The 13766-nt window shown below is 37.1% G+C and overlaps 2 protein-coding genes across 2 annotated transcripts; both read left to right on the top strand.

The window, feature by feature from the left end:
* The first annotated feature begins 5830 nt into the window (after positions 1 to 5830).
* Positions 5831 to 7464, top strand: LOC149398499 (aspartic proteinase CDR1-like). Its single transcript, XM_089614606.1, has 2 exons — positions 5831 to 6206; positions 6587 to 7464. Exons 1-2 carry the CDS (start codon positions 5831 to 5833, stop codon positions 7462 to 7464), a joined length of 1254 nt encoding a protein of 417 aa, XP_089470732.1.
* A 3531-nt stretch (positions 7465 to 10995) lies between these two features.
* LOC149398498 (aspartic proteinase nepenthesin-1-like) lies at positions 10996 to 13039 on the top strand. The gene is made up of 3 exons (XM_089614605.1): positions 10996 to 11371; positions 11969 to 12849; positions 12956 to 13039. Exons 1-3 carry the CDS (start codon positions 10996 to 10998, stop codon positions 13037 to 13039), a joined length of 1341 nt encoding a protein of 446 aa, XP_089470731.1.
* Positions 13040 to 13766: the final 727 nt, after the last annotated feature.

Genomic DNA, 13766 nt, shown 5'->3' with positions numbered 1-13766 from the left:
TTATTATATACGTTAAGGTTCCATTCACCTTATTCTAGTCCCGTTGGGTTTTCCATGAAAATGATCATGGTAGGCTCTCCCGAATTGCCATTGTACCCAGGAAATATGACCCAAATGCAGAGGCTAGACAGAATGATAAAATTCACTCAAGCTAGGGCTCACTACTTGAAGATCATAACATCGTCAATTATTAATGTGACATCAAATAAAAGTGATGTAATTGAACCCCAAGATGCATTAAATGGCTTTGTTCCGACAAAGATACTCCTACTTGGCTCAATTACTGATAGGCAATCCGCCTTTGGAGGTGTATCTTGTGATGGACATGGGCGGTGCCCTAGTTTGGACTCAGTGCTTACCTTGCATCTCGTGTTACAAACACACCAACCATGTCTACGCTACAAGCCATTCGACTACTTACCTAAAGCTTCTTTGTAGTCACCCATTGTGTAACGGTACGATAAACCCTAATTCTCTCTCTATTTCTCTATGTATACTATTTTTCTATATTATATTTTATGTTATGCCACTTACAAATTTAGATTTGAAAAACAAAATCATATGAGCTCTGGAAGGTAAAACCAGAGGCCAGAGGGGCATTTGTCCCCTTGAACTTTTCAAAATTAAAATATATCCCTATAATTTTTCATATCAAGCGTACAACTATATGATTTTAGATTTTGTTTTCTCAAACACCTCTAATTTACAAGTAGTGTATATATATATATATATACAAAAAAATTAGAAAAATAGCCAACTTAAATGTTTGATATTGCTAAATAGCCAACGTTTGGTAAATCTTAGGTAAATAGTCATAAATGATGACGTGACTATATATGGCAGTGATTATTTACTTAAGATTTACGTTTGTAAATATATGAAATAGCAGACTATTTACCTAATATTTACCAAACGTTGGCTATTTAGCAATATCAAACGTTTAAGTTGACTATTTTCCTAATGAACCCATAAATATATATAATTCTCTCTCTATATATATAATTCTTATGTCATGTTTTTGTGATTAATATATAGATATATAAATACTAATCGGTGGATTGTGAAATTTAAACAAATATATTAATTTCATAAAAAAGTTCCTTCCCATGGATGTTATCATTAACTCTCTTTTTATTTCTTTCCTATTTTTGCATTTCACTCCAGTCTATCTACACATCTTATCCAAGCTAACTAGACATTTCTCCATTGGTCTTTTTTTTTTCCTTTCCCAATTTGTCTTTGAAACACATGTGTAAAAGGTCCTGGAGCTCCATACACATGCGTCAACCAATGCGTATACAGCATGCCATACGACGGGGGAGAGGGTCCAGGGAAGGCATTGCCTCCGTGGAGACCTTTCGGTTCATGCTCAAGAGCGGGGCTCACATGACCATCGGCAATAGTACTCGGTTCATGGGCCTCAGCTGGCCCCCCGGCTCACTAGCCACCTAGTTGGCACCGTATGTCCACATATGCTTCTCTTACTGCCTCGTCCCCTTCCACATGGATCCCATGACACCGAGTACCCTCACGTTTGGGGACACTATCCCGGCCCCCAGGGATGCCGTGCTTGCCACCCGGCATTTTCATAAAGCTAAGGGTACAAATCCGACATTTCTAAAAACCAAAGATATAAAATAATCATTTCAATTAAACCCTAGGAATATAAACATCATTTCCCTTTTTTAAATACAAGTCATGAGCATTCTCTACTCATTCTTTATTATCTAACTTGATGGTGTCTGGTCCTAGTGGCCTAGTGACTTAAGCTCACCCAGTCCTTGCTCGCTTGCGGACATAGTAGGTGACGTGGTTCTCTCATGAACATGAATAACTATGATAATACTCATAAAGAGAAAGAGAAGGGCGAAGCTTGTATTTTGAATCTTAGTATGAACATTACACAATCAAAGTATTTATATTTGCTGAATGATATGACTGAGTTTGTTAACACTCACCCAATCATGTGAGCGTGTGTAGTCAGAACTTACGTAAGCTACCCTAAGATACGTAGAGACTCTAATATAAGCCTTAACTTATATGTTTTTGAGCAATATAAAATAAAATTAGAAGTGGCCTTTTAGAAGCAACTTTTGTCGCTTTTAATTTTGCTTTGAAATGACTTCTAGAAGAGACCTTTGGGTAGTTAGAAGCAACTTTTGTCGCTTCAAAAGCCTGTTTTTTTTAGTGAAAAAAGAACACTTTGCCTAACAGCCCCCCTCAAGCTACGTTTGTGATAATCAAGGTTAGCTTGGAGCACAAGTCTTTAAATTTTGTAACAACGCCTTGGTAAACGCATCTGTTAGCTTGATATCCAAGGGAACATAGAGGATGTTAAGAGCCTTCAATAAAACCTTATCTCTGACAAAGTGCACATCTATTTTAATGTGTTTTGTTCTAGCATATGGTAAACTAGATTTGAAGCTAACGAAAAGGGGTTACCTTGTTATCACACAATGTCACCACCTTTTGATCATTCTTCAATTCTAGATCACTCATCAAACTATGTACTCGAGTTACTTCTTACGTAGGTTTAGACAACGCTATATATTCTTCTTCACAGCTTGAGCGAGCCACTACTTTTTTGCTTTATAGTGCACCAGCTCACCAAGCACCCACTAAAAAAAAAATTTCGATGTGGTTGACCTTCGATTCATCAGAGCTTGCCTAATCAACATAAGTGTATATATCAAAGTGTGTCAAACCTGCTAGAACTTTTTCTTGATGAGAAAGCAATGCCCTTATCTAGTGAGCCCATGAGATACCAGAGTACATGCTTGCATGCACTCCCGTGATCAGTTCTCGGTGCCTTCAAGATTTGACTTAGCTTGTACACTAGATAAGCTATGTCATGTCGAGATAAAGTAAGATACTGCAATGCTCCAACAATACTTATAAACAATTGTAGATTGTCATATATACTATATGCCTTCAGAAGATAGCTTCTTGTTTTGACACATTGGTACAACGCTTGAGTGAGCAGAAGCCATGGTTGTCTTGGATATCAGATCAAACATGTATCTTCTTAATGTGAGACAATACACCTAGGACCTTCACTCTTGAATGCCTCAAACCCAAGAAAGAAGCTCACTTGACCAAGGCCTTTGAGTGAAAATTGTAGATTTAGAGATTTGATGATCTGACAAAGATGAGCTTGATCACCGCATGTAATGAGTATATCATCCATATACACCAAAATGAGAACAAGGCTCGAGCCATGAAACTTTTAGACGAAAGAGTTGTCTAATGTGCTGCGATATTTGGAGCGAATCATAGTTTCTGAGTGAACTAATGGCTGACCCGCTATTGATACCTTGAGGTTAAAACCATGATAATACTCAGAGAGAGAGAGAGAGAGAGAGAGAGAGAGAGAGAGAGAGAGAGAGAGAGAGAGAGAGAGAGAGAGAGAGAGAGAGAGAGAGAGAGAGAGAGAGAGAGAGAGAGATTTTATTGTGAATCTTAGTCTGAACATCACACAAGGAGTATTTATATCTACTCAATGATACGATTGAGTTTGTTACATTAATCAGCCAATCATGTGAGTGTGTGCTGACTCATTACTTATTCCAATTCGAGTAACCAACACTAATACAATTAGATACTCTAATGCAACATTCATAAAAATACAACTTGGCCTAAAAAACTCAAGGAAGCTCTATCCCCTATCCCTTGTATTAACTTGGTAATTTCTTAAAGCTATAAATATTGAACTAAAAGTTGAACTTATTAAAAATAAACTACGAGCACAAAACTTGATATCCACGCGAAACTCTCCAAAAAGTAATTTTTGCGATAGTATTACGTCGTAATCAGGACACGTCATCAACAACTAGACTAAGTTAGCACTTTACCAACATGTAAGACTGTACTTTCATCAGTGACAAGCTCGTAACATTGAATAAGATCGACACTAAGATAAGTCCCGTAGATGTGTTTACAAAAGGTGGTTCTGCTCACCAAGTTTGAAGAATCAGATTAGATTGGTCAAGGAATTAAGACTTGCAAATAGGACTCGAGAACAAACGAAGAAGATGATCCACTGAATAATACTCTAAAACATCAAGAAGGTGATGACTTAGCAAGGCTTTGGCAACCGACGTTTGTGAAAGCTGTGCCTCATCGTCAACAACTAGACTAAGTTGGGTTAGAGTTTTTTTTTGCTAGGATTTGGTAACCGTGTATAGGTCTCTATAGAAACATATCATGGATTAGATATAGAGTGATCCAATCTGTAGACATGAAAGCATAAAAAGGGTGAAAGAGTAATCATGATTAATGTTGTGAGCGTTATCTCTCTTCTTGGTCTCCGAAAAACACCGAGAGAAAGATGGTTTGTGAGGTTTAGGAATCTGAGTTGAAGCTTGAAGCCAAATCCAAGATGATCTGATCTGATCGTTGTATTTATACTCTTATTGAAGACAGTGGATTATAAAAATAGGGCTCTCTCGATGTCTCTCTGACTTGGATTAGGGCTGTTTTAAGCTGAAACCAAAATTAAATTGCTTGTGTTCTGTTCATGGCGCCTAGTATTAGAAATAGCTTCATGCGCAAATTGTTTCTGGTTTGTGTTTTGGATTTTTTATTATTATTTGAATTCTTGTTAGTTCCAGTGGCCATATAATCATATGAAACATTAGAAATTTTCAAATAGATAACGTTTCATTAATTTTTTATAAATAATTACGTAAATCTATCTAAACTATCAAAATGATAAAAAAAGCAGAGTAAATTTCTAGTATATATGTGTAAATAACGTTGGCTAAGTCATATTTTATGCTATTTATGAATATTTTGGCTATTTACAAAAAAAATTACTAAATGTTGGCTAAAATGCAAACACTTATGTTTATGTGGTTTATACTGTTAAATACCTTGACATCGGTTAAGGGTTCCCTTAGATCAGTCGTTTAAACTGTGGCTCATAAAAATTCTATAGTTTTAGTTCATAAATACTGGTGATTATAGCTGTTAATGATCGGGCTAAACTCAAAACATGTACACCCAATAAAACCCCCAAAAGCCCAGGCTGAAAGTCAATTATCAATTTACCTTCATAATTATTAAACCCGTAAAAACCAAGGCCCAACATAAACCCAACGGAATGAGGTCCAGGCCGAATGACACTATTAAAAACATTATTTGGATATTTTTTTCCTTCTTCATAATTATCAATTTTATTACACTTTGTTAATTTTAACACCAAAGAAGGTACACCATTAATCCCCATGTGTAGCAGGATCAGACAGAAAATTGCAGACGTTATACATGTTTGTAAATAAGAGAAAAAAAAAAAAGTATACTTACGCTTTTTATTCTTGACACATAAAAATGATTCCTTTTCACATAGTTAATTACCTTCTTCTTAATTGAGTGGGTATAATTTCCTTTATTTATTTCTCGTCCAAAATCTGAATTTGAAATATAGTGCGTTAATGTTACTGAATAATCTGACTCATAAAAACGTGATTACGTGGCGTTACTCGGAGAAATAACAACTAACGTATCTAACTTTCCAACAACTCCTAAAATACATTAATGACCGTAGCTGTAATGTATAAAATTTACTTTCAACAATCAACCAAAATAAAAACAAATTTTTACGGTTATTCTAAAAAACCATACCCATTTTTAAAAATACCACAAAACACGTACACCAAAAACTCTATAAAAATAGACTAGCAAAGCTAGTAAATATGACAAGTCTTCTACTAAAGAATATAGAAAAAAAAAAATGTCTCAACTCGTAGCCAATTCTGCGATACTAGTATTCACATTACTCTTGCAAGCATTCCATTCCACATATTCTAACCCTACCGGATTTTCCATGAAAATGATAATGAGAGACTCTCCGGGATCGCCTTTGTACCCCGGAAATCTGACCGAATTGCAAAGAATAGAGAGACTGGTCGAATACTCAAAAGCTAGGGTTCGGTACTTGGAGGCTCTATCTACTTCTAATATTAGTGCCGTCGATCCTCAAAACGAGGCAGTCATGGCCTTATTTAGGATAGGATTCCTGTACTTTGTATCTTTTCTGATGGGGAATCCACCGAAGAACATATACCTCCTCATGGACACAGGCTCTTTCCCAACATGGACTCAGTGCTTGCCTTGCTCCGAGTGTTACCCACAAACCGTCCCTATCTACGATTCGAGCGCTTCGTCTACATTTGCAAAGCTTCCTTGTAGTTCTCCTTTCTGCAGCGGTAACGACACTAACCCTAACTCAAATTCCCTCTTTATTTCTCTACACCATATACACGTACGGGTTAAATTTAAAAAAAAAAAAAAAATACTAGTTCGGGGTTAAGAGATTCTAAATTTTTCCCTATATATTAGCCACCGATATTATTTTTTTCACATTAATAATTTGAATAAATTAGTTTTCATGCATCATATTAATTAGGACGTTATATATCGCCAACTAGTCAATTCTTTAAATTAGCCAAATCTCCGATAACAATAAATATTTTTTTTGACAATGTGAATTAATCCAGTGTCAATTGTTTCAAAGGAATATATTACTTGTGTGATTTTCGCTATTATTAGTTACTCATTTTCGCTATTAAAAAAAAAAAATTTCAAGGCCCCGGAGCGCCGTTTAAGTGCGTCGGAAACGAATGCAAGTTTGGCATAAGCTACGTGGGCGGGCAGTCCACCGAAGGCGACGTGGCAACGGAGACGATCCGATGCCTCCGCCGCGACGGAAGAGAGAACATCGCTCACGGCTTTGTCTTCGGCTGCGCAAGGAGGGCCGTGGGCTTCAAAGTATTTGAGAACTCGCCGGTAAGCGGAATAATGGGCGTGAGCTTTGCCCCGGAGTCGATTGTTTCCCAGCTCGACGGACTCGTGAACCGTCGCTTCTCGTACTGCCTCGGAATGTTTTCTGATCAGATCACCCTCAGCTTCGGAGACGCCGTCCCGACCCCGCCGGCCAATGCGTTGGTCACCCCGATTTTCCGCCATCCCGGCCCTAATATGAACTATATCTACCTAGACCTGCGTGACATCAGCGTGGAGTCGAGGAGACTCGGGTTTCCTCCGGGGACGTTCGGAATCTCCGGCCACTCGGACGGCTTCATCATTGACTCGGGGACAGCTGTCACCCTTCTAGCCGAGACCGGGATAAACCCGTTCCACCACGTGATCACGGCCTTCCGAGAGTTCTACGACTCGAAGGAGGGTCTCGTGCGGACCGAGGTCTCGGAGATGGGGCTGTGCTATAGTTACCCGGATGGGTTCGAAGAGTTGTTGTCAATGACGTACCATTTCGCCGGGGCTGATTTGTACGTCGACGGCGTGGATGTACATTTTCACGGGAATATGAATGGCAAGTATTTCTGTGTGGGTGTAATGGGTGGGGCGAAGAACTCTATCCTTGGGGCTGTGCATCAACAAAACACTAGGTTTATTTTTGATGGTCACGTGGATAGGCTTCAGTTTTATAGCGATGTTTGTAGTTAAATCCTTTTTTTAGTATTAAACTATTATGAAAGATTAATATGTTGTTTGTATTCATCTCTTTTTATTTATTTATTCTTTATTGCCACAACAGAATCACTCACGAATTGAATGTGTGCTTTTTGTATCATCATCACTTGGCTTTGACCATGGTTATACCGTGTTGTCAATGTTGATTGGCTAATTTGTGGTTTGAAAAAACTGTTCTAAGGTGTTCTGTATCATGTCCTACCATCTTGGGAAAACGTATTGGCTTGATAGTCACATTTTGCAAGATTTGATTTAGGATGTATTTTATGCAAGCGTTGTTTTGGAAGAGATTCCTTCCGAAATTATCTTCACCGAATGAACTAGTTGAGTTCCTTTTTAAAACCCTAGCAAAAGCATTGTGATATTTGGCTCCTATACTATACAATTGATATTTCTCACTTTGAGAGAACATATTAGAAATCACACATTAAAAAAAGATGAGAACTAACAAGATTTCATAAAAAAAACGTGAATTATTCTCTTTTATTATGGTCAATTGATTTTGAAATGAAACTCGTATACTTTCATACAATGAAAATCCACATAGATTAATACGTGAGTCAACGTTATAAGTTGCCACTGTATGTTGTGTCAAGATATTTTTTTCTTCTTCAAGATACTGATAATTTTATTATGCAAAATATCGATAATAGCTCCGTGCCTATAAAGTCAATTAGAGAAGAGATGATCAAAATATCATTCATTTAAAAAATTGGATTACGTTTTGTTGCGATTTTTCCGTACGCAAGTGCACGTAGTCGTTCAAGTAGTAAAGTTCGTAAGTACGAGTCGATCTCACGAGAAAAATGTTTAATTAAATTGACAAGATTACTAGCATGAATTGAACTCGATGATTTGAAGATTGTGATAGTTATTTAAAACAAACGAAAATTAAAAGCAATTAAAATACGATGGTTCACGATAATGAGAAAGCAAGAACTATAACTTCACAAGTTATTCCTATGGTTTGGATTCCGATTTTTAGCACAAAACATACGAAGACTTGGTCAAGGAATTAAGACTTGCAAATAGGACTAGAGAACATACGAAGAAGATGATCCACTAAATAATACTCTAAAGCATCAAGAAGGTGATGACTTAGCAAGGCTTTGGCAATCGACGTTTGTGAAAGCTGTGCCTCGTCGTCAACAACTAGACTAAGTTGGGTTAGAGTTTTTTTTTTTTTTGCTAGGATTTGGTAACCGTGTATAGGTCTCTATAGAAACACATCATGGATTAGATATAGAGTGATCCAATCTGTAGACATGAAAGCATAAAAAGGGGAAAACACCATTCCAGGGTGATTTTTTTTACCGTCGTGTAAACTTACAACGACGATCATTTTCTAATTAAAACTATTTTCTAATTAGCGAGCAATTATCGAACATAACACCCGTATAACTATGCTGGGTAACTATCGAATCAGGAAGGTGGTCAATGTGAGCTGACCCAATATTCCCAATATTTTACAAATAATATAAATCGGTGAGCCATGCTACCGCAAGGTAGAGTAATTATGATTGTTGTGAGCGTTATAGAGATCAAGAAGAGAGGGTATTGATCTCCGAAAAACAGCGAGAGAAAGATAGTTTGTGAGGTTTAGGAATCTGAGTTGAAGCTTGAAGCCAAATCCAAGATGATCTGATCATTGTATTTATACTCTTATTGAAGATAGTGGATTATAAAAATAGGACTCTCTCGATGTCTCTCTGACTTGGATTAGGGCTGTTTTAAGCTGAAACCAAAATTAAATTGCTTGTGTTCTGTTCATGGGGCTAGTATTAGAAATAGCTTCATGCGCAAATTGTTTCTGGTTTGTGTTTTGATTTTTTATTATTATTTGAATTCTTGTCAGTTCCAGTGGCCATATAACTATATGAAACGTTAGAAATTTTCAAATAGACGACGTTTCATTAGTTTTTGGTAAATAGTTACGTAAATCTATCTACGCTATCAAAATGATAAAAAAAGAGAGTAAATTTCTAGTATATATGTGTAAATAACGTTGGCTACGTCATATTTTATGCCATTTATGAATATTTTGGTTATTTACAAAAAAAATTACTAAACGTTGACTAAAACGCAAACACTTATGTTTATGTGGCTTATATTGCTAAATACCTTGGCATCGGTTAAGGGTTCCCTTAGATCAGTCGTTTATACTGTGGCTCATAAGAATCCTATAGTTTTAGTTCATAAATACTGGTGATTATAGCTGTTAATGATCGAACTAAACTCAAAACATGTACACCCAATAAAACCACTAAAAGCCCAGGCCGAAAGTCTGGGCCTGACCCAAAACCCGTAAAAACCAAGGCCCAACAGAAACCCAACTGGATGAGGTGGTATTTGCATCTTATGTCACAAATTGGCAATCCAATTGCAAATAAGTCACACCAAAAAATTTTGGAAAATTTTAGGGGAAGATGAAGTGATTTTTAATGAGGTATTGTAAAAATTCAGAAGACATGCAGTAACTAATAAAAAGATTAAATGATGAGAGAGAGTAATTTGAAATTTGCACATGTGACACAAATGTAAATACGTGACACAAATGCAATTTTGACAACTTTGTGACACAAATGCAAAAAACCGATGAATTTGTGATATTGACGCAAATTTCCCCTGAATGAGGTCCAGGCCGAATGACACTATATTAAAAACATTATTTGTATATTTTTTTCTTCTTCATAATTATCAATTTTATTACACTTTGTTAATTTGAACCCCAAAGAAGGTACACCATTAATCCCCATGTGTAGCAGGATCAGACAGAAAATTACAGACGTTATACAAGTTTGTTAATAAGAGAAAAAAAAAAGTATACTTACACCAAGATTTTTTGTTTTTTATTCTTGACACATAAAAATAATTCCTTTTCACGTAGTTAATTATCTTCTTCTTAATTGAGTGTATAATTTCCTTTATTTATTTCTCGTCCAAAATCTGAATTTGAAGTATAGTGCGTTAATGATACTGAATAATCTGACTCATAAAAACGAGATTACGTGGAAGTACTCGGAGAAATAACAACCAACGTATTTAACTTTCCAACTCCTCCTAAAATACATTAATGACCGTAGCTGTAGTGTATAAAATTTACTTTCAACAAATCAACCAAAATAAAAACAAATTTTTACGGTTATTCTAAAAAAACATACCCATTTTTAAGATTATAGTCATAATTAGTAAATATATGAAACAGCACCATAAATTTATTCCAATCCTAATATTAATGGGAAATTATATTAATGCATTAAGAAAAAAATATCAAAACCTTATTTTCCTTTTTAATTACTGTATTTCTACCACAAAACACGAACACCAAAAACTCTATAAATATAGACTAGCAAAGCTAGTCAATATCACAAATCTTCTACTAAAGAATATAGAAAAAAAAAAAAAATGTCTCAACTCCTATCCAATTCTGCGATACTAGTATTCACATTACTCTTGCAAGCATTCCACTCCAGTTGTTCTAACACTACCGGATTTTCCATGAAAATGATAATGAGAGACTCTCCGGGATCGCCTTTGTACCCCGGAAATCTGACCGAATTGCAAAGAATAGAGAGACTGGTCGAATTCTCAAAAGCTAGGGTTCGGTACTTGGAGGCTCTATCTACTTCTAATATTAGTGCCGTCGATCCTCAAAACGAGGAAGTCATGGCCTTATTTAGGTTAGGATTCCTGTACTTTGTATCTTTTCTGATGGGGAATCCACCGAAGAACATATACCTCCTCATGGACACAGGCTCTTTCCCAACATGGACTCAGTGCTTGCCTTGCTCCGAGTGTTACCCACAAACCGTCCCTATCTACGATTCGACCGCTTCGTCTACATTTGCAAAGCTTCCTTGTAGTTCCCCTCTCTGCAGCGGTAACGATACTAAACCCTAACTCGAATTCCCTCTTTATTTCTCTACACCATATACACGGGTTAAATTAAAAAAAAAAAAAAAAAAAAAAAAAAAACTAGTTCGGGGTCAAGAGATTGTAAATTTTTCAATTTTTTTTTTCTTCCTGTATATGTCATCTATTACCTCTTAGTTTTTCCCTATATATTAGCCACCAATATTATTTTTCACATTGATAATTTGAGTAATTAGTTTCCATGCATCATATTAATTAATTAGGACGTTATATATCGCCAACTAGTCAATTCTTTAAATTACCTCTTAGTTTTTCCCTATATATTAGCCACCAATATTATTTTTCACATTGATAATTTGAGTAATTTGTTTCCATGCATCATATTAATTAGGACGTTATATATCACCAACTAGTCAATTCTCTTTAAATTAGCCAAATCTCCAATAACAATAACCATATTTTAATAAATATTTTTTTTGACAATGTGATTATAAAATTTAATCCAGTGTCAATTGTTTCAAAGGAATATATATTAATTGTATGATTTTCGCTATTATTAGTTACTCATTTAAAAAAAAAAAAAAAAAAAAAAAACATGTTCAAGGCCCCGGAGCGCCGTTTAGGTGCGTCAGAAACGAATGCAAGTTCAGCATAATCTACGTGAGCGGGCAGTCCGCCGAAGGCGACGTGGCGACGGAGACGATACGATGCTTCGGCCGCGACGGAAGATCAGAGATCGTCGCTCCCGGCTTTGTCTTCGGCTGCGCGAGGAGGGCCGCGGGCTTCAACGTACTTGAGAACTCGCCGGTAAGCGGAATAATGGGCGTGAGCTTTGCCCCGGAGTCGATTGTTTCCCAGCTCGACGGACTCGCGAACCGTCGCTTCTCGTACTGCCTCTTCCCCTTAAGCCTCGGAATGCATGCTCAGAGCACCCTCAGCTTCGGAGACGCCGTCCCGACCCCGCCGGCCAACGCGTTTGTCACCCCGATTCTCCGCCATCCCGGCCCGCATATGAACTATATCTACCTAGACCTGCGTGACATCAGCGTGGGGTCGAGGAGACTCGGGTTTCCTCCGGGGACGTTCGGAATCTCCGGCGACTCGGACGGCTTCATCATTGACTCGGGGACAGCTGTCACCCTTCTAGCCGAGTCCGGGATAAACCCGTTCCACCACGTGATCACGGCCTTCCAAGATTTCTACGACTCGAAGAAGGGTCTCGTGCGGACCGAGGTCTCGGACATGGGGCTGTGCTATACTCACCCGGATGGGTTCGACGAGTTCTTGTCGATGACGTACCATTTCGCCGGGGCTGATTTGTACGTCGACGGCGAGGATGTGAATTTTCACGGGGATAGTAATGGCAAGTATTTCTGTGTGGCTGTAATGGGTGGGGGGAAGAACTCTCTCCTTGGGGCTATGCATCAACAAAACACTAGGTTTGTTTTTGATGGTCACATGAATAAGCTTCAGTTTTATATGGATGTTTGTATTTAAATCCTTTTTTAAGTATTAAACTGTTATGAAAGATTAATATGTTGTTTCAGTATTTATCTCTTTTTTATGTATTTATTCTTTATTGCCACAACAGAACCACATGTACACGAATGTGTGCTTTGTTTTGTATCACTTGGCTTTGACCATGGTTGTACCGTTGTCAATGTTGATTGGCTAATTTGTGGTTTGAAAAAACTGTTCTAAGGTGTTCTGTATCATGTCCTACCATCTTGGAAAAACATATTGGCTTGCTAGTCACATTTGGCAAGATTTGATTTAGGATGTATTTTATGCAAGCGTTGTTTTTGGAAGAGATTCCTTCCGAAATTATCTACACCGAATGAACTAGTTGAAATCTTTTTTAAAGCCCTAGCAAAAGCATTGTGATATTTCGCTCCTATAAAATTGATATTTCTCTCAGAGCCCGTTCCGGTCCAACCTTTAGAATTCAACCCAAAATTAGCGAGAACAGCATCTCGAAAGAGCATTGAAAAAAGATTGAGAACTAACCAGATTTCATAAAAATCGTGAATTAATCTCTTTTTATTGGACTTTGAAGTTTGAACTTATTATGGTAGTGTATTATGTGTGTTTGTAATTGAAACTTATTATCTATGTTTAGAAACTTGTACGTGTACGAAACTGATTTTTTATATTTGAAATTGTGCAACATTATTTTCATCGCAATTTTCGTGTTTTACCACAATTTTTGTCGGTTACTGCAATTTCCGTCAACATTATTCTTACAAATTTTCACATTATTTGCGCCGCAATTTTCATCAGGCACCATAATTTCCGTTATTTTTTGGACCATCAGCACAAAATCGACAACGGCATTTCAAACTTTGGTTTCAACAGAAACCCAATGGCACTGGCCCCGGAGGGATGACACTTAAATATTAAAA

The sequence above is a fragment of the Urtica dioica genome, chromosome 5 (genome assembly GCF_054948205.1).
Source record: "Urtica dioica subsp. dioica isolate 48M chromosome 5, U.dioica_male_clone48M_v1_H2, whole genome shotgun sequence".
NCBI classification, from domain to species: Eukaryota; Viridiplantae; Streptophyta; class Magnoliopsida; order Rosales; family Urticaceae; genus Urtica; species Urtica dioica.
Note: the sequence above shows the minus strand (reverse complement) of the source record. Positions and strands in the feature narration are given on the sequence as shown.

Excerpts from the sequence above, each read along its gene's own strand:
- LOC149398498 (XM_089614605.1), top strand. The coding sequence starts at position 10,996 with ATGATAATGAGAGACTCTCCGGGATCGCCTTTGTACCCCGGAAATCTG. Across the intron at positions 11,372-11,968 it reads TAGTTCCCCTCTCTGCAGCG|GCCCCGGAGCGCCGTTTAGG; the intron begins GTAACGATACTA and ends AACATGTTCAAG. Across the intron at positions 12,850-12,955 it reads AGCTTCAGTTTTATATGGAT|AACCACATGTACACGAATGT; the intron begins GTTTGTATTTAA and ends TTGCCACAACAG.
- LOC149398499 (XM_089614606.1), top strand. The coding sequence starts at position 5,831 with ATGATAATGAGAGACTCTCCGGGATCGCCTTTGTACCCCGGAAATCTG. Across the intron at positions 6,207-6,586 it reads TAGTTCTCCTTTCTGCAGCG|GCCCCGGAGCGCCGTTTAAG; the intron begins GTAACGACACTA and ends AAAAATTTCAAG.